Source organism: Cherax quadricarinatus, chromosome 22, assembly GCF_038502225.1.
Source record: "Cherax quadricarinatus isolate ZL_2023a chromosome 22, ASM3850222v1, whole genome shotgun sequence".
NCBI classification, from domain to species: domain Eukaryota; kingdom Metazoa; phylum Arthropoda; class Malacostraca; order Decapoda; family Parastacidae; genus Cherax; species Cherax quadricarinatus.
Genome location: NC_091313.1, coordinates 3564982 through 3585495, shown reverse-complemented (window position 1 = coordinate 3585495; position 20514 = coordinate 3564982). Strand labels below are relative to the sequence as shown.

The following is a 20514-nucleotide window of genomic DNA, read 5'->3' as shown; positions in this document are numbered from 1 at the left end:
TGGCGCGTCAGTCCCCTGTCTCCTAATATATTTATTTCTTCCCTAAAATCTACCTTGCCCATAATTACTATCGCATTTGCTTTGTCTGGTTTTGTGCTGCAGAGGTCTAAGCTTTGCTCAGGCCTCTGCAACACAACTGTCCTCTGAGACTTGGTAAGTTATACCATGAATTAAGGAAAGATCCTGGACTTCACCTTACGAAAGCAGACAAAGCAAATGCGATAGTAATTATGGACAAGGTAGATTATAGGAGAAAAATGACAAATTATTAGAAGACAGTGGAATTGATGTGCAGCCTTGATGATCCTAGTGTAGTTGATAGGCTCTGAATATCAAGTGTTCTGACGTGTACATTTTCCAATACAGAAGTGAAAGCATTTTTTTTAATAGGATGTTCAGCAGTTCCGCATAAAAAAAGATATATTCGAATCAATTTGTTGGAGAATTACTTTCAGTATGGAACATTTTTCCTTGAGACAAAAAAGTTTTATTATTCAACCTGACTGACTTTAATGACGTCATAATAAGCAACAGATGCGAACACTTCTTTCCTAGTGAAGCGACTTAGACGGATACCGTAATACACAGTATACTAAAGCAACGTTGTTCTTCCTGTACCTCTTAAAGGAGGTTCTTTGACGCTGGTTAGGAGATCTTGATCCAGGGAATTGGATTTGTGCTCCAGTTCCCTGAATTCAGTCTGAATACCTTCCATCCCCTCCCCACATGCGCTGTATAATCCTCCGGGTTTAGCGCTCCCCGTGATAATAATAATAATAACAATCTTCCAGAATTGATGCTAAGAATGGCTGCTTTTGTATAGACAAAGTATAATGTATCGGTTAAATACCAGCTTCTTATTTAATACAGACAGCGGCATCTGTGGCCTGACCTTCTAATCAGTAGTATACAATACTGGAGCACATGGTGCTCCACGCACCATGTGCTCCACGCACCATGTGCTCCACGCACCATGTGCTCCACGCACCATGTGCTCCACGCACCATGTCCTCAATGCCTGCTCCTAGGCTAAGGGACTGATTACCTCATCTGCCGTCTTCTGTAGTTAATTCTGCGAGGCATGGGGACTGATTACCTCCTCTTCTATAGTCGTTCGTTTCTGTTCCTGTATTGTATTGATAAAGACACTAGAGTGAGATGACTACAAAAAATACAAAATGTTGCACGTGTGTCTAATTCATCAATCTGTCCTTCTACTCACACACACACACACACACACATACACACACACACACACACACACACACACACACACACACACACACACACACACACACACACACACACACACACACACACACACACACACACACACATATTGGAGTATGCGGCACCAGTTTGGAACCCACACCTAGCCAAGCACGTAAAGAAACTAGAGAAAGTGCAAAGGTTTGCAACAAGACTAGTCCCAGAGCTAAGAGGTATGTCCTACGAGGAGAGGTTAAGGGAAATCAACCTGACGACACTGGAGGACAGGAGAGATAGGGGGGACATGATAACGACATACAAAATACTGAGAGGAATTGACAAGGTGGACAAAAACAGGATGTTCCAGAGATTGGACACAGTAACAAGGGGACACAGTTGGAAGCTAAAGACACAGATGAATCACAGGGATGTTAGGAAGTATTTCTTCAGCCACAGAGTAGTCAGTAAGTGGAATAGTTTGGGAAGCGATGTAGTGGAGGCAGGATCCATACATAGCTTTAAGCAGAGGTACGATAAAGCTCACGGCTCAGGGAGAGTGACCTAGTAGCGATCAGTGAAGAGGCGGGGCCAGGAGCTCGGACTCGACCCCCGCAACCTCAACTAGGTGAGTACAACTAGGTGAGTACATACACACACACACACACACACACACACACACACACACACACACACACACACACACACACACACACACACACACACACACACACACACACACACACACACACACACACACACACACACACACACACACACACACACACACACACAGAACAGCAGGAGGCCAAGGCAAGAGTACGACGAGAGCAATAGAGCGATGGTTGACACACTGGCTAGAGTGGCCAGAAGAGCTCATGCATGCAGGGCAAAGCTCCTGATCATGGGTGACTTTAACCACAAGGAGATCGATTGGGAGAACTTGGACCCGCATGGGGGCCAAGATACATGGAGGGCTAAGATGATGGAGGTGGTACTGGAAAACTTCATGTACCAACACGTAAGGGACACTACAAGAGAGAGAGGAGAGGATGAACCAGCAAGGCTAGACTTAGTATTCACCTTGAGTAGTGCAGATATCGAGGACATCACATATGAAAGACCCCTTGGGACCAGTGACCATGTAGTTTTAAGCTTCGAATACACAGTAGAGCTACAAGTGGAGGGAGAAGCAGGAAGGCCAGGACGAATGAAGCCAAACTACAAGAAAGGGGACTACACAGGAATGAGGAACTTCCTGAACGGGGTTCAGTGGGACAGAGAACTGGCAGGGAAGCCAGTTAATGAGATGATGGAATATGTAGCAACAAAATGCAAGGAGGCTGAGGAAAGGTTTGTACCCTAGGGTAACAGGAATAATGAAAAAGCCAGGATGAGCCCATGGGTTACCCAAAGGTGCAGGGAGGCAAAAACCAAGTGTGCTAGGGAATGGAAGAAATATAGAAGGCAAAGGACCCAGGAGAATAAGGAGAGCAGTCGTAGAGCCAGAAACGAATATGCACAGATAAGAAGGGAGGCCCAAAGACAATATGAAAATGACATAGCAGCGAAAGCCAAATCTGACCCGAAACTGTTGTACAGCCACATCAGGAGGAAAACAACAGTCAAGGACCAGGTAATCAGGCTATGGAAGGAAGGAGGAGAGACAACAAGAAATGACGGTGAAGTATGTGAGGAACTCAACAAGAGATTCAAAGAAGTGTTCACAGAGGAGACAGAAGGGGCTCCAGAAAGACGGAGAGGTGGGGCACACCACCAAGTGCTGGACACAGTGCACACAACCGAGGAAGAAGTGAAGAGGCTTCTGAGTGAGCTAGATACCTCAAAGGCAATGGGGCCAGATAACATCTCCCCATGGGTATTGAGAGAGGGAGCAGAGGCACTATGTGTACCCCTAACAACAATATTCAATACATCTATCGAAACAGGGAGATTGCCTGAGGCATGGAAGACAGCAAATGTAGTCCCAATCTTTAAAAAAGGAGACAGACATGAAGCATTAAACTACAGACCAGTGTCACTGACATGTATAGTATGCAAAATCATGGAGAAGATTATCAGGAGAAGAGTGGTGGAACACCTAGAAAGGAATGATCTCATCAACAGCAGCCAACATGGTTTCAGGGACGGGAAATCCTGTGTCACAAACCTACTGGAGTTCTATGACATGGTGACAGCAGTAAGACAAGAGAGAAAGGGGTGGGTGGATTGCATATTCTTGGACTGCAAGAAGGCGTTTGACACAGTTCCACACAAGAAATTGGTGCAAAAACTGGAGGACCAAGCAGGGATAACAGGGAAGGCACTACAATGGATCAGGGAATACTTGTCAGGAAGACAGCAGCGAGTCATGGTACGTGGCGAGGTGTCAGAGTGGGCACCTGTGACCAGCGGGGTCCCACAGGGGTCAGTCCTAGGACCAGTGGTGTTTCTGGTATTTGTGAACGACATGACGGAAGGAATAGACTCTGAGGTGTCCCTGTTTGCAGATGACGTGAAGTTGATGAGAAGAATTCACTCGATCGAAGACCAGGTAGAACTACAAAGGGATCTGGACAGGCTGCAGACCTGGTCCAGCAATTGGCTCCTGGAGTTCAATCCCACCAAGTGCAAAGTCATGAAGATTGGGGAAGGGCAAAGAAGACCGCAGACGGAGTACAGTCTAGGGGGCCAGAGACTACAAACCTCACTCAAGGAAAAAGATCTTGGGGTGAGTATAACACCAGGCACATCTCCTGAAGCGCACATCAACCAAATAACTGCTGCAGCATATGGGCGCCTAGCAAACCTCAGAACAGCATTTCGACATCTTAATAAGGAATCGTTCAGGACCCTGTACACCGTGTACGTTAGGCCCATATTGGAGTATGCGGCACCAGTTTGGAACCCACACCTAGCCAAGCACGTAAAGAAACTAGAGAAAGTGCAAAGGTTTGCAACAAGACTAGTCCCAGAGCTAAGAGGTATGTCCTACGAGGAGAGGTTAAGGGAAATCAACCTGACGACACTGGAGGAGAGGAGAGATAGGGGGGACATGATAACGACATACAAAATACTGAGAGGAATTGACAAGTTGGACAAAGACAGGATGTTCCAGAGATTGGACACAGTAACCAGTGGACACAGTTGGAAGTTGAAGACACAGATGAATCACAGGGATGTTAGGAAGTATTTCTTCAGCCACAGAGTAGTCAGTAAGTGGAATAGTTTGGGAAGCGATGTAGTGGAGGCAGGATCCATACATAGCTTTAAGCAGAGGTATGATAAAGCTCACGGCTCAGGGAGAGTGACCTAGTAGCGATCAGTGAAGAGGCGGGGCCAGGAGCTCGGACTCGACCCCCGCAACCTCAACTAGGTGAGTACAACTAGGTGAGGTGAGTACACACACACACACACTCACACACACACACACACACACACACACACACACACACACACACACACACACACACACACACACACACACACACACACACACACACACACACACACACTGAGGCAGGATCCATGCATAGTTTAAGAAATATGATAAAGTTCGAGGAGCAGGGAGAGAGTGGACTTAGTAGCGACCAGCGAGGAGGCGGGGCCAGGAGCTGTAACCCGACCCCTGCAACCACAAATAGATACGTACAAATAGGTAAATACAGCTAAACCTGATGATATTAGAGGAAAGAAGGCCTAGAGGTTATATGAGTAAATACATAATACTGGGAGGAATTAACAAAGTGTTCTGGAACAGATTGTTCACAGGCGGGAGACGAACACGAGAACACAGCTGCAAGTTGAAAATAAAGATGAGCGACAGAGATGTTAGGAAATGTTTCATAAGTCTTAGAGTCGTCAGCAGTAACAGCCTGAGTGATCAGAACCTGATTCACCACGAGGCCTGGTCTCAGACCGGGCATCGGAGGCGTTGGCCCCTGAAACCCTCTCCAGGTATACCTAAACAGTAGAGGCAGGACCCATACATAACTTTAAAACGAGGGACGATAAAACTCTCGAGACCAGGAGACAGTGAACCTGGCAAAGGGCTAGAGAAGAAGCGGGACCAAGAGCTGAAACTCTACCCTTGTAATCACATATACTAGATGAATATTCACACGCGCACACATACAGAGTGTCTATCGACAAGTGATTCTGACAAGTGGTAAATAACACACGTACATAGGTCAGAAATGTAGACTGCAGAACTCCCAGGTAACATCCGGGCCACGAGTTGCGGGACAGTGCAGACACCTTTCATTTTCGCGGTGGTATAAAAGGTAAGACTCTCCAGCCTGTGAGTCAGTCATCCTCTGAGCCTCATACCTACAAGCTTCTCCATACATACCTGAAGCTGCCTCTCACGCACTCCGTCTCTCTCTCACATTCCAAAAATTCCCTCTACTGGTAAGTTGTGCTTAAATTGTTGAAAATAATTATCAGTTTGTAATAATATAAATAATACTGTAGTCAGTCATACGAACATTTATGTGTATTATCTTGAGCAGAACAAAAGTATTAAATACCAATGTTAACTATTTTGCAGCAACCATGCCAGCCACCGCCCTCGCCCCCTTCATGTACCAGCTGCAGGATACATTACGTACTGTCGACCTCAAGCACTGGGTCAGTCAGCTGGACATTAAGGGAGTAAGTGTGGTGGTGTTGGTGGTACTGGGTGTGTTGCTGTTGCTCAACCTGCTCACAAAGTCCACTGCTCCCTATGGCAGAAGTGTCTTGTCCTCCGCCGTCCACATCTGGGACAACAGGAATCACCTGGGACTGACTCGAGCCTTCTTTGGAAAGTAAGTTACTATATAATTTCTTAATTCTTATGAGAGTTATGTATTTGAGTCGCCAGCGTCTACTCAATATTTGTTTAACATTTTATATATCTTAAAATTTACACATCAAATCATGCATTATGGATTAAAAGAAAATGAGTCATTATATTTGACTATTACATACCTCTAAATATCGAATATTAAAAGTATTCTTGCTTATTAATAATGTCTTATAAAAAAACTAGTTAGTTCTCGTGAAGAAAAAATCAAATGTAGATAAATAACATTTAACCTACTAGTGTAACTAATCAGTAATTAATAACTGCCAACAGTCGCTCGCTGGAGCCTTTGACACATGTCTTGGATGCCCTGGCGGCGGCGGCGAAGAAGTGGGAGGAACCTAAAGACAGCACCTTCAGAAAACGAGCACATTAATGTTATTCTGTAAAATCATTAATATAGCGACGAAAACTAAGGAAAGGAACCAAAGAGCGATGCATCTGTAGTCAGATGCCGACGACCCTGGTGGGTTGTTTTCAAATTACCAGCAGGTCTAGAGTTTGCTTACACACTGGTACTCCGCCTATGACAAGGCAGGTCAGTGTGACTTTGTCAATGGTCCAAGTCGGACCGAAACGTCGTCGTAAGCTTCTGTCTTTTATGTGCGGGTTATTTGTGTATCGTTCCAGTCACGGTATTGTGCCTTTTTGTTATTTATTTATTTATTCAGGTCTTGAAATCTACACGCATTTGCATAGCAATTTTTACCCAAGATACGGCCCAGAAAAGTAAACTAACAACCATGCACATATTTTACTGCTAGGTGAACAAAGGTGTAATGAAACCTATCATACACCTCGTCTTCCATTTGCTGGAGGTAAAACCAGAAGGCCTTTATTGTTCTACACCGAGAACACTGATAACTGAGCTACGAGTCATGACGCTCTGCGAGCCAGAGTTCACTCTTTATTGTCTTCAGCTTTATAAATCAGGTCGCATTGTGCGCGCGTGTGTGTAGCAACTGCGTCACGTTGTGTAACTACTGTTGTATTCTGCGTCACGTTGTGTAACTACTGGTTTATTCTGCGTCACGTTGTGTAACTACTGTTGTATTCTGCGTCACGTTGTGTAACTACTGTTGTATTCTGGGTCACGTTGTGCGTGTAGCTGGTATTATGTGAGTAACTGTGGTTATGTTGAATGCATAACTGTTCTTATGTACGAGTAGCTGCTTTTATGTTGTATTATAGCTGTTATGTTGTATGAGTAGCTATTGTTACATTGTGTAAGTAAGCTATTGTTATGTTGTATGAGTAGCTATTATTACATTGTGTAAGTAAGCTATTGTTATGTTGCATGAGTAGCTATTGTTACATTGTGTAAGTAAGCTATTGTTATGTTGCATGAGTAGCTATTGTTACATTGTGTAAGTAAGCTATTGTTATGTTGTATGAGTAGCTATTGTTATGTTGTATGAGTAGCTATTGTTACATTGTGTAAGTAAGCTATTGTTATGTTGCATGAGTAGCTATTGTTACATTGTGTAAGTAAGCTATTGTTATGTTGTATGAGTAGCTATTGCTATGTTGTATGAGTAGCTATTGTTACATTGTGTAAGTAAGCTATTGTTATGTTGCATGAGTAACTATTGTTACATTGTGTAAGTAAGCTATTGTTATGTTGTATGAGTAGCTATTGTTATGTTGTATGAGTAGCTATTGTTATGTTGTATGAGGAGCTATTGTTATGTTGTATGAGGAGCTGTTGTTATGTTGTATGAGGAGCTATTGTTATGTTGTATGAGGAGCTATTGTTATGTTGTATGAGGAGCTATTGTTATGTTGTATGAGGAGCTATTGTTATGTTGTATGAGAAGCTATTGTTATGTTGTATGAGGAGCTATTGTTATGTAGTATGAGGAGCTATTGTTATGTTGTATGAGGAGCTATTGTTATGTTGTATGAGGAGCTATTGTTATGTTGTATGAGGAGCTATTGTTATGTTGTATGAGGAGCTATTGTTATGTTGTATGAGGAGCTATTGTTATGTTGTATGTGGAGCTATTGTTATGTTGTATGAGGAGCTATTGTTATGTTGTATGAGGAGCTATTGTTATGTTGTATGAGCAGCTATTGTTATGTAGTATGAGGAGCTATTGTTATGCTGTATGAGGAGCTATTGTTATGTTGTATGAAGAGCTATTGTTATGTTGTATGAGGAGCTATTGTTATGTTGTATGAGGAGCTATTGTTATGTAGTATGAGGAGCTATTGTTATGCTGTATGAGGAGCTATTGTTATGTTGTATGAGGAGCTATTGTTATGTTGTATGAGGAGCTATTGTTATGTTGTATGAGGAGCTATTGTTATGTTGTATGAGGAGCTATTGTTATGTTGTATGAGGTGCTATTGTTATGTTGTATGAGGAGCTATTGTTATGTTGTATGAGGAGCTATTGTTATGTTGTATGAGGAGCTATTGTTATGTTGTATGAGGAGCTATTGTTATGCTGTATGAGGAGCTATTGTTATGTAGTATGGAGAGCTATTGTTGTGTTGTATGAGGAGCTATTGTTATGTAGTATGAAGAGCTATTGTTATGTTGTATGAGGAGCTATTGTTATGTTGTATGAGTAGCTGTTGTGTTGAGTCGCATTGTTTGGCTAAAGATAAGCAAGGACAATCAAGCAGTGTTTCTTATCACTAATTGAGTCAAGATATTACTAAATCTATTTTTATTACACTCGTTTTTGTATTTTATATATATGTCTTTATTTTTATATAAAATATAAGATAAAATAAATTATTAGCCAAAATATAAGTGCAGTTATACTTTATATCATTTTTGTCACTATGAATGATGTACTGGAACAGTAACTTTTAGTGTAAATTACGCAGTGCAACAAACAACACAAAAGTGCATTATTAGCTTCATTATAATTTTTTTTATTAGCAAAATTGGATGCACCGACAGCTGCTGCCTTATTTTATATAGTAATTACATACCGAGAACAAAAGCTAACTATGTTTCCCTGATGTATTCCATCACACAGAATGGGGGAAGCTTCATACATTCTGTTGAAATCTATCATTCTGAGCCGGAAGACTTTAGTAGAGCAGTGAGAATATCGTCAAGCATTCCGTTATAGAGTCAGCAGCTACGGCATCTAGCTGTTTTAACTTTTAAGGTTTAAATAAGATGTTATAAGGATCCCAGTGGAAATAAGTCACTTTTTCCGACTTTTTGGGGGGATTATCCAAGGTAATTTACACATGCGCTGTTATGTATGATAATTTATGTAACTATATTTATGTGTGCCTGTACCTGAATTAAGTTACTTATTTACTAAAGGTTTCGTTATGGTAGAGCTGTCCTGGCCCATCCTAAACACTTGGATCTTTTTTATGGATATATCTTTATCATCACACAGCAAATGAGAGAGAGAAGACGGGCTGGGTGAAATTTGAACTCTTTTTCCAATTCATTTTTACAATAGTGTCTCAACGTTTTAAAACTACATAGTATACCTAAGAATTTATATTTATAGACAGAACGAATTCCCTGTTACATTATTAACCTGTCAGCAACCAGCCTGAACATCATGACAAACTCTGTTCCACTTATACAGAGCAACAACCAATAAATCTGGATTCATCTGTCATAAGTTGAGCTAAATTAAGCTTCATCACATTATATTAATTGATCAAGAAAAGGCCAGGTTGCTGGGCTCGTGCAGTAGCAGTAAACAGTAATAAATGTCACTTCAAGAAGATGCGCGTGTTAGATATTGCTTTACAATAATACTAATACTAATAATAACAATACTTGCAGTATACCTGGAGAGGGCTTCGGGGGTCAACGCCCCCGTGGCTCGGTCAGAGACCAGGCCTCGTGGTGGATCAAGGGTCTGATCAACCAGGTTGTTACTGCTGGCCGCACGCAAACTGACGTACGAACCACACCCTGGCTGGTCAGGTACTGACCTTAGTTACCTGTCCAGTGCCTTCTTGAAGACAGCCAGGGGTCTATTGGTAATCCCCCTTATGTATGCTGGGAGGCAGCTGAACAGTCTTGGTCCCCGGGCACTTATTGTGTTGTCTCTCACTGTACTAGTGGTTCCCCTGCTTTTCATTGGGGTAATGTTGCATCTCCTACCGAGTCTTTTGCTTTCATAGGGAGTGATTTTCGTGTGCAAATTTGGTACTAATTCCTCTAGGATTTTCCAAGTATATATTATCATGTATCTCTCTCGCCTGAGCTCCAGGGAATAAAGATCAAGGCCTTCAGCCGTTTCCAGTAATATAGGTGCCTTATCGTACTTATGTGTGCCGTGAAAGTTCTTTGTACACTCTCCAGGTCAGCAATTTCGCCAGCCTTGAAGGGGGCAGCTAGTGTACAGCAGTATTCCAGCCTAGAGAGAACAAGCGATTTGAAGAAAAGCATCATGGGCTGACGTCCATAATTTTGAAGGTCCTCTATCCATCTTCTTTTTCTTGTTGATTCGCCCGTATTCTCCCGGCCCGGGCCTTTTCCAAGTGGTGGCCCGGCCTTGGCTCCCTGTCGAGGGAGTGTCTGAGACCTAAGTCTCCCATGGGAGGAGGTACAAGTACCCCCTCATCGTTGGGACCAACTGTCCCCAGGCCTAGCCACATTCCCCGCCCTCACGGGGCTCGTAGGGAGAAGCTAGGCCTCTCTGGTCTGCCATCCCCGCCCCAAGGGGGCTAATGGGAATGACAGTCTTGTGAGCTACAAGCTCTAGCTCAGGCACCTACCCTGCCCTAGAAGAGCTGGGCATGGTGTCGATCTCATTATCTATCCTATCATTTTCCTATTTTAATAATAATAAGAACAATAATTTCTCCAAGTATATATTACTTCTATTACAGACTTAGTTGACATCACCGGCATAAAAAACGGGTCGTCTACATTACGACCCACGTCAGGTTACACTTGTCTCCTGACAAGTAATATAACAACAATCACTGGTATACTTACAGAAAGCCCCGGGTTATGCAGAACATTTCAAGCAACATAGCAGCATAATTTGCTAAGAAAAAATTATTAATCTTTGCAGATCTTCCTCTTGACTGTGGTTGAACAGGTATTAATGCCTTATAATTTATATGAGTGCAAACAACTTACAATTATTTAAATCTCACCTCCCTACCTAACAGGTTTTTTAGTAGCATTACGAAATTCTTTGGGACTTCACTGCTTCCAGGCGTTCGCTTCAGCGAGATTGTCCATGTGCGAGTCTGGCCCAAGGTATATACTTGGTATAACATACCATTAATATATATATACACCAAGGGGTGTGTATCTCCTCTTGTATATACATAGACATGTGTATTTCTCTCAGTGGATATATACTTAGAATTTATTCTAATCTCTATTTTACACATTAAAGTACTCTTAACTGGTAGTAAACAGATGGAATGCAGCCTTGACGACCCTCGTGTAGTCGATGGGCTTCAAACCTAATTAAACAAAACTCATTCTTCGGGCCTGACCGGGAGTTGAACCCGGGACCTCTCGCACCCTAAGCGAGAATCATACCACTAGACCATCAGGCCTCTGAAGAGACTTCTCTTTACTTTATTGAACTTACTTTGATTCTCTAGGTATAACTTAATAATTTACAGATGTTTCTGGGTCAATGTGTACACACGTTGTGTGGGTCATCAATGCTTATTCCTTGGGTACAATTGAAAATGAGTTTGGCAAATATTTTGGTTAGTGGGCCTGCTGGAGTGTTCATACTTTCTTATGTTCTTATGTTAATTCCATATACACTTAGGACATTATTGGCAACGCTTTTGGTCCTTGAATCTTGGTCACTCCAAATAATATACGGGACATCGACACCATGCCCAGCTCTTCTAGGACAGGGTAGGTGCCTGAGCCAGAGCTTGCAGCTCACAAGACTGTCATTCCCATTAGCCCCCTTGGGGCGTGGATGGCAGACCAGAGAGGCCTAGCTTCTCCCTACGAACTCCGTGAGGGTGGGGAATGTGGCTAGGCCTTGGGACAGTTGGTCCCAACGATGAGGGGGGTGCTTGTACCTCCTCCCATGGGAGACTTAGGTCTCAGACACTCCCTCGACAGGGAACCAAGGCCGGGTCATCACTTGGAAAAGGCCCGGGCCGGGAGAAAACCGGCGAATCAAGAAGAAGAAAATATGGGAATATGTGGTTGTTAAAGATTCGCCGGTAGGTTGTGATATATATATGTAGAAGACATACTCGACACGTCATTGGTGTCGATCGTGCTAGATCACACGTCATTGTGAAGGCATCAGGTCATCTAATAGCCGTGTCAGGTGGGCAACAAGGAATCAGCGTGGAATATTATCATGTGTAAAAGGGTGGGTGAGAAAGTGTTCTTGTCATACCTTCATTCCTTGCTCTTGGTAGTAGCAGTTAAGGATGCTTCAATACAATGGCGCTCATGAATGATGGATTCTCTGTAGATCAGCTCTGCTTTGTTCCAGTTCATGAGATGTCCCTCTTTAGAGCCGTGCAAGATACGAGTATTTTTTGGTTTCGTCTCGGTTGTATGCATCGTAGTGTTCTCTAATCCGTGAAGAAAAATTCCTGTTACTCCTACATAGAACTTAAGAACAAGAATGGCCTACTGGCCCATACAAGGCAGGTCCTTATCAAAACCACCCCTTCCCAAATCTACCCAAAAATTTACTCCCTTTCCCAAGACACGAATCACATCCAGCCCTTTACACTCATATATTTGTCCAATCTCTTTAAAGCTACACAGGGTCTTAGCCTCTATTACTCTACTCGGAGGATTGTTCCACGCATCGACCACTCTGTTTGAAAACCAGCACTTACCTATGTCCTTTTTAATTCAAAATTTATCCAACTGAAATCTTGTTTCCTTACACCTGCTGCCGTTGGTCACCTAGAAGTAAGTAGGTGACTGGTTGTTAGTCTTTTCTTTACACCTGCTGCTCTTTTTCACTTGGCAGTACGTACCTGGGTGTCAGACTCTTTACACCTGTGTCCCCCATTCTCCTGGAAGCAAGTAGGTAGGTACTTGGGTGTCTGTTGAGTGCTACGGATCACATCCTGGGGAAGAGGATTCAGGGACCAAAATGGAAATAAACCGGACAGGCTGAAGATAACGGCTTTGCTTCATGTTCTGCGTTAAAAATGTACACACATTTTTCAGTCATCGATGAACATAATTTATCCGAGTCATCAATATACAGACGCTCGATTTCTTAAACATCAGTGTACACAAGTTCCCGAGTCAGGAATGTATACACATTCTCTGAATCATTAATGTACTCACGTTCGCCGAATCATCAATAAGCACACGTTATCTGGATTATAAATGCACATACATTCTCTGAGTCATCAGTGTACTCAAGTTCATTGGGTCATCGGTGTGTACACTGTCTCTAAGTTAGTTTTGTTTAATATCTTTATTATGCAACCCAGACCCATCCTGTGGGCGGTAGTCACCCTAGACCCATCCTGTGGGCGGTAGTCACCCCAGACCCATCCTGTGGGCGGTAGTCACTCCAGACCCATCCTGTGGGCGGCAGTCACCCCAGACCCATCCTGTGGGTGGTAGTCACCCCAGACCCATCCTGTGGGTGATGGTCAAAAATATTACAGAGGCACTTAATGGGTCTAGAGCCTGGGCTTTTAGATTGCTAGACAAGTTACGATTGTAAAGCAAGTTAGTGGTAATGATTGCAAAGCAGGTTAGTGGTAACGGTTGCTACACAAGTTACAGTGGTAATGATAGCTAAGCAAGTTACAGTGGTAATGAACTATTGACGCTGAGCCTAAAAGAAAACTAACACGACAGCTAGCTTCGTCAAGTCAGTATATTCTGTTACCTCAGTAATACTCAAATTCTAAATACATACAATATACATACAATATAGCACAAGCTAGTCAGGTCCAACTCACACCCACCCACACCCACTTATGTATTTATCTAACCTATTTTTAAAACTACACAACGTTTTAGCCTGAATAACTGTACTCGGGAGTTTGTTCCACTCATACACAACTCTACAAGGCACAGTACTCGCTCCCATCTTGTTCCTCATCCTCATATCCGACATAGACAAGGATGTCAGCCACAGCACCGTGTCTTCCTTTGCAGATGACACCCGAATCTGCATGACAGTGTCTTCCATTGCAGACACTGCAAAGCTCCAGGCGGACATCAACCAAATCTTTCAGTGGGCTGCAGAAAACAATATGAAGTTCAACGATGAGAAATTTCAATTACTCAGATATGGTAAACATGAGGAAATTAAATCTTCATCAGAGTACAAAACAAATTCTGGCCACAAAATAGAGCGAAACACCAACGTCAAAGACCTGGGAGTGATCATGTCGGAGGATCTCACCTTCAAGGACCATAACATTGTATCAATCGCATCTGCTAGAAAAATGACAGGATGGATAATGAGAACCTTCAAAACTAGGGAGGCCAAGCCCATGATGACACTCTTCAGGTCACTTGTTCTATCTAGGCTGGAATATTGCTGCACACTAACAGCACCTTTCAAGGCAGGTGAAATTGCCGACCTAGAAAATGTACAGAGAACTTTCACGGCGCGCATAACGGAGATAAAACACCTCAATTATTGGGAGCGCTTGAGGTTCCTAAACCTGTATTCCCTGGAACGCAGGAGGGAGAGATACATGATTATATACACCTGGAAAATCCTAGAGGGACTAGTACCGAACTTGCACACGAAAATCACTCACTACGAAAGCAAAAGACTTGGCAGACGATGCACCATCCCCCCAATGAAAAGCAGGGGGAAGCACGTTAAGAGACCATACAATAAGTGTCAGGGGCCCGAGACTGTTCAACTACCTCCCAGCACACATAAGGGGGATTACCAACAGACCCCTGGCAGTCTTCAAGCTGGCACTGGACAAGCACCTAAAGTCAGTTCCGGATCAGCCGGGCTGTGGCTCGTACGTTGGTTTGCGTGCAGCCAGCAGCAACAGCCTGGTTGATCAGGCTCTGATCCACCAGGAGGCCTGGTCACAGACCGGGCCGCGGGGGCGTTGACCCCCGGAACTCTCTCCAGGTAAACTCCAGGTATTACCAAACCAGTGCTTTCCTATATCCTTCCTGAATCTGAATTTTTCCAACTTGAAACCATTGCTACGAGTCCTGTATTGGCTGGAAATTTTCAGCAAGCTATTTACATCCCCGTTATTTATTCTTGTTTTCCATTTATACACCTCGATCATATCCCCCCTTTACTTTTGGATTACCGTTGTGTAAGTCGTAGGGCGTTTGGCTCACAATAAAAAGTAACCGGATCGAATCCTGGGCGATGCGGGACATATGAGGAAGACTCCTAACACCTTCATATAAAATGGGAGTTGTCGTACACCCCCTTGACTGATGACACAATATTTCTGGGAGAATTGCAAGAGAAAATACAGAGACTGGTGGAATAGTGTGGGTGTGTTAATAGCAAGAAAGTGAAAGTGAACATAAAAAATGAACAAAATGATGAGTTTAAGAAGTAAATATAACCTCAAATAATATTACTTCAAATCTGAGGGTAGGAGCATGGAGGAAGAACATGTATATTTGCTTCGACGAACGAATGTATAAAAGACGAAGTGTTTCATAAAAGGTTCCAGTTTATGCCTAAATGCAAGGGGGTTGAGGATTGAAGTTGTTGTGTTGATGGTAAGGACATGCGAGGCTAGAGAAAGGTCTCTTTTTGTTGCCTCACGTTGAGTAATGCAGGTTCACCCAGTTCCGGTAGTAGTTTTGCAAGAAATGGGCTGTTGTTAAACTCTCAGTGAATCTGTTCTGTTGTTCTGAGGCAGAACCAATTGGCATTTAATTAATGTCGTTTCACCTCTTGCGACAGTATTACTGAGCAGAAATGAAACAGTCAGTGGGAAGCAACCAGGTAAGACCTTACATCACTGGACTACCAGTCCGGGTGGCAGATTCTCCTCCTCTCCCCATCACCCATTCTCACTTCCCCCATGATCTCCTCCTCCTCCTCCTCCTACCTTGCTGTGATGGGGTATTAGTCTTGTAAAGCAGCGCTGTTTAACTCATGAGATATTAATTCTTGTTTTCTAATATAATAATAGTAATAATAATAATAATAACAAAAGTGTTTATTCTAGTGGACATATGTACTAGCCCGTTCTTTCCGACATTTTAGTCGCCTTTTTTAAGACACCATGGCTTTCGGAGAAAGCATTTTTCTCCATTTTCCCATGGAGATGAAAGGAAGCACTTTAAGAGCAAGAACTATTAGAAATTAGAAAGGAACCTTAGATGAGTGCAGACATATACAAGTACATGTACAACCACATGTAGAGTATGTACTAAGAGCTCCTAGTAATAATAGCAAGTTGTACCTGTCACCCTGCATGTTTGAACACACAGGAAGAAAAGGCACCAGCAGGTCTACAAGACTGTAAAACAAATACAAATTTTGTTTCTCACTCATTTGTGTGGATGGCAGTACATCCCTGAGTGTTTGTTGTCTACCAACCTACAGTGTTGGTAGACAATACTGTAAGTTGATGTCAGCATATTTCTGGCAAGACAGTGACTAAATATGTGACGGCAAAAGTGTTTCTTTTTTTTCGGGTCACCCAACCTCGGTGGTAGATGGCCAGTGTCTTCAAAATATAATTATGTGACGTTTCTAGGTACATCCTCGTCAGCAGTTCTTACAATACGACGTATAAACAAACCGTGGAACTTCTGTATTCAACATTTTTTTTATTTTTTTTTTTTTTGAACGCACATATACTGCAGCCTCAAGATTAAAATGGCGGCTTAAGCGATTTCCCGGAATGAATTCCTGGCTGCGCTACTGTAGTACGTGTTAGTAACGGCCTGATGGTCTAGTGGTATGATTCTCGCTTAGGGTGCGAGAGGTCCCGGGTTCAACTCCCGGTCAGGCCCTTGTTTAATTTTAGAATCCAATATGAATGCTGCAGTTTTGCTGGTGTTAATATTTTAACTCAATGAGTCATGGTGCCTGAGGCCCTATCTCACTCTAGATTAATATCTGTATTGTGCACCCCAGACCCATCCTGTGGGCCGTAGTCAAAAGTCTACCTAGTGGGACCTAAATAAATTCTCTCATATCTTGTAATGGAATTCATGTCTGTGAAATCATTATTATTATTCCGAATTTAATGAACAGTTAAGTGTCACAGTACTTTGCTTAACAACCACAAATGTTGGAGTCCAAACCAAGCGTTCATCTAACCCCGACAGAAATAAGTCACTTTGTCTGACATTTTGAGGTATCCTTGATAATTTACATTATGCATGATAACTGTACATATGTGCACCTGTGTCTAAATAATCTCACACAAACTGTAACTCAGTCTCGGTCAAGTATCTCTCATTATCAGGCGTCAGCACAATTAATGCCTATTTGCGTGTGCGAGCAGGTTATTTATCACGTGTTCTCATTGTTTTAGTCTATGATAGTTCTGATATATAATGTATCATTGTACATACTTTAAGTTGCAAGTTTTGCAGAATATAGATGCACCAAAGTGTATAGCTACTCTGATCCTATATGACATTTTGCAAGGTATGAGCAAGAATTAAAATATATAACTAACGTAGTCATAACATAGGATGGTTTTCCTCTGATATAGAATAGTTGTTTTGTCATAGTTTTAGTGACACTTTCAAAAGCACAGGATATTCGTCCTGTCACGCAGGACTTTCCACATAAGATAGTTTCCCACTCACACTCCAACACAATGATTTTCATATATATTCCTGTATAGTATATTGTATACTGACCACTACAAGTGGCGAGCAGTGGCGGGCAGTGGCGAGCAGTGGCGAGAAGTGGCGGGCAGTGGCGAGCAGTGGCAAGCAGTGGCGAGCAGTGGCGAGCAGTGGAGGGCAGTGGCGAGCAGTGGCGGGCAGTGGCGAGCAGTGGCGAGCAGTGGAGGGCAGTGGCGAGCAGTGGCGAGCAGTGTAGGGCAGTGGAGGGCAGCATTCCAGACTAATAAACAAGTATTTCTTAAGTATCTGGAGTTGGTCTTCAATAGTGCTTCAAGTAATACACAGAGTAGGACTTCATTCAACAAGAGGAAGCACCTTGATTCTACTGGTGAAGGGGTCTTGATCCAAGGAATTGAAGCAATTCTCACCTTCCTTGGATCAAGCCTGAAAATACACAGAGTATGACTGCAGAATTGCACTAGCACATTAAATCTTTATATGTTACATTACAGATTGTGCTGCGTTGTCCACACACACACTGTTACTCAGTATTAAATCTAAATAATTCATATAGATCGTAGTTCTTTATTTATGTTATTTGTAAGTTAATTGTTACTGTTACTGTGTGTCGAAATTTTCATTTCCAACATACTTAATTTTCCATACATGTGAGGTCGTCTACCTCAGTTCATTTATTTTATTTGTGATATTATCTAGGTTATAGTATAAAGAATCTCGATTATGGTGAAGGAAGTGAACTTGGTGTGTTAAGTAAATATATCGATCGTTCTAACCTTGTAAAATGTCATGAGAATCAAATTACAGTGCGGCTGTGTAAGAAACTTCAGATTTGCTGTAAATATCCTGGGCGGAAGGCCATCGTGTAAGACAGTTCCAGGGAGGCTTCAGGTATCAGGAAGTAGCAGGTGTTCGTCTTGTGTGGGGTGTTTAGCAGATGCAATATATTAATTATTACGTAAATCAGTGGATATAAGGATACATTTTCTTGCTTTTTAATGTATATATTTCATATAATAAAAATATAAAATATAGAATGAGTGTTATCACTGAATAATTTTGTGATGTCCAAACTCACGACAGAACTTCTCAGTCATCGCAACTCACAATATAACAGCAGTCACTTATACAACGTGATTTACAACATAACAACAGCCACTTATCATACATTGTAATTCACAAAATAATGGCGATTCACACAAAGTGGCTCACAAAATAAGTCATTCACATAACTCGCAACATACGTAAGTCATTCACATAACATAACTCACAACATTTACATAACTCACAACATAACAGCCACTCACACAACACGACTTGCTTCATGAAGGTCGTAACTTCCAAAATTTGTGCTCTGGCTCTTGCATTTTCACCGTCTATACTTGAGTTGTTTTTCACAGCGTTCTGCATACAACTGCCCGAGTTCACCTACCATCAGACAGGTACTAGGGTGTTAATCGGTTGTCGTTGGTCACATCATGGGAAAAATCGCAATGCAAATGAGCGAAGAAAATCCCAGTCCTGCTGGAAATCATAATATAGGCAAAATGCAAACGCATATGAAATCCAGACCTGCTGGAAGTGTAAAAGTGTTGGGTGCAAGGTATCCGCTTACTGCGTTGCAATTAATAATTATTTTTAGAAAAAAAAAAAACAAGCCTTCGGTAGTAGTTCTTTGGATCCTCTTTGCTTTCGCAATTACCTCGAAGATCAACAAATTAACATTATTTTGCTCCTTTTCTGAGAGTGTTGTGTTGGGGTTCCTCCCACTTCTTCACCGCCGCTGCCAGGGAGTCCAGGACATGTATCAGTGGTTCCAGTGAGTGACTGTTGACAGATTTGGTAGTTTCTGATTAGTTACACCTGTAGGTTCGACTTTACCTCGAATATTTATCAAGATCTGAGATATGTGAAATATGTAAGATTGTGATAAGTTTGCCATTTTTTGTCTATAATTCAACCGTATATTTTTTAATTTATTGTTTAATCCGTAATCTATGATATATTGCATTCATTTTAGACATAAAATGTTAAACAGCTGTTGAGAAGTTGACGACCCAAATGCATAGTTTATGTAAAAATTGAGAACCTATATAACTCACTTTGCAGAGAAGGCTCGAGTCAGTCCCAGGTGATCCCTGTTGTCCCAGATGTGGACGGCGGAGGACAAGACACTTCTGCCGTAGGGAGTAGTGGACTTTGTGAGCAGGTTGAGCAACAGCAACACACCCAGTACCACCAACACCACCACACTTACTCCCTTAATGTCCAGCTGACTGACCCAGTGCTTGAGGTCGACAGTACGTAATGTATCCTGCAGCTGGTACATGAAGGGGCCGAGGGCGGTGGCTGGCATGGTTGCTGCAAAATAGTTAACATCGGTATTTAGTACTTTTGTTCTGCTCAAGATAATACACATAAATGTTCGCATGATTCACTGTGGTATTATATGTATTATTATTGACTGACATAATTATTTTCAAAACTTTAAGCACAACTTACCAGTAGAGGGAATTTTTGGGTTGTGAGAGAGAGATGGAGTGCGTGAGAGGCAGCTTCAGGTATGTATGGAGGAGCTTGTAGGTATGAGGCTCAGAGGATGACTGACTCACAGGCTGGAGAGTCTTACCTTTTATACCACCGCGAAAATGAAAGGTGTCTGCACTGTCCCGCAACTCGTGGCCCGGATGTTACCTGGGATCTCTGCTCTGTTGACCCGGGAGATGATTGAACAAGTAGAGGCGAGGGCAGTGAGATGCCACTTTTTA

The 20514-nt window shown here is 42.5% G+C and overlaps 1 protein-coding gene and 2 non-coding genes across 4 annotated transcripts; 2 read left to right on the top strand and 1 right to left on the bottom strand.

The window, feature by feature from the left end:
- The first annotated feature begins 5504 nt into the window (after positions 1 to 5504).
- LOC128689781 (uncharacterized) lies at positions 5505 to 8788 on the top strand. 2 transcript variants are annotated; one of them, XR_008407221.2, is made up of 4 exons: positions 5505 to 5616; positions 5756 to 6014; positions 6326 to 6590; positions 6724 to 8788. XR_008407221.2 is itself a non-coding variant. In XM_053778242.2 (3 exons), exons 2-3 carry the CDS (start codon positions 5761 to 5763, stop codon positions 6426 to 6428), a joined length of 357 nt encoding a protein of 118 aa, XP_053634217.2. In that variant the 5' UTR covers positions 5505 to 5616; positions 5756 to 5760; the 3' UTR covers positions 6429 to 8787. The 2 variants fall into 2 exon arrangements, 1 of the variants encoding a protein (XP_053634217.2); XM_053778242.2 differs by having other exon boundaries at positions 6326 to 8787.
- A 2705-nt stretch (positions 8789 to 11493) lies between these two features.
- Positions 11494 to 11565, bottom strand: TRNAP-AGG (transfer RNA proline (anticodon AGG)). The gene has a single exon. It is a non-coding gene; the product is annotated as a tRNA-Pro (tRNA).
- A 5302-nt stretch (positions 11566 to 16867) lies between these two features.
- On the top strand, positions 16868 to 16939 carry TRNAP-AGG (transfer RNA proline (anticodon AGG)). The gene has a single exon. It is a non-coding gene; the product is annotated as a tRNA-Pro (tRNA).
- Positions 16940 to 20514: the final 3575 nt, after the last annotated feature.

Coding starts and splice junctions, on each gene's coding strand:
- LOC128689781 (XM_053778242.2), top strand. CDS start 5,761: ATGCCAGCCACCGCCCTCGCCCCCTTCATGTACCAGCTGCAGGATACA. Junction 6,015..6,325: donor ACTCGAGCCTTCTTTGGAAA/GTAAGTTACTAT, acceptor AACTGCCAACAG/TCGCTCGCTGGAGCCTTTGA.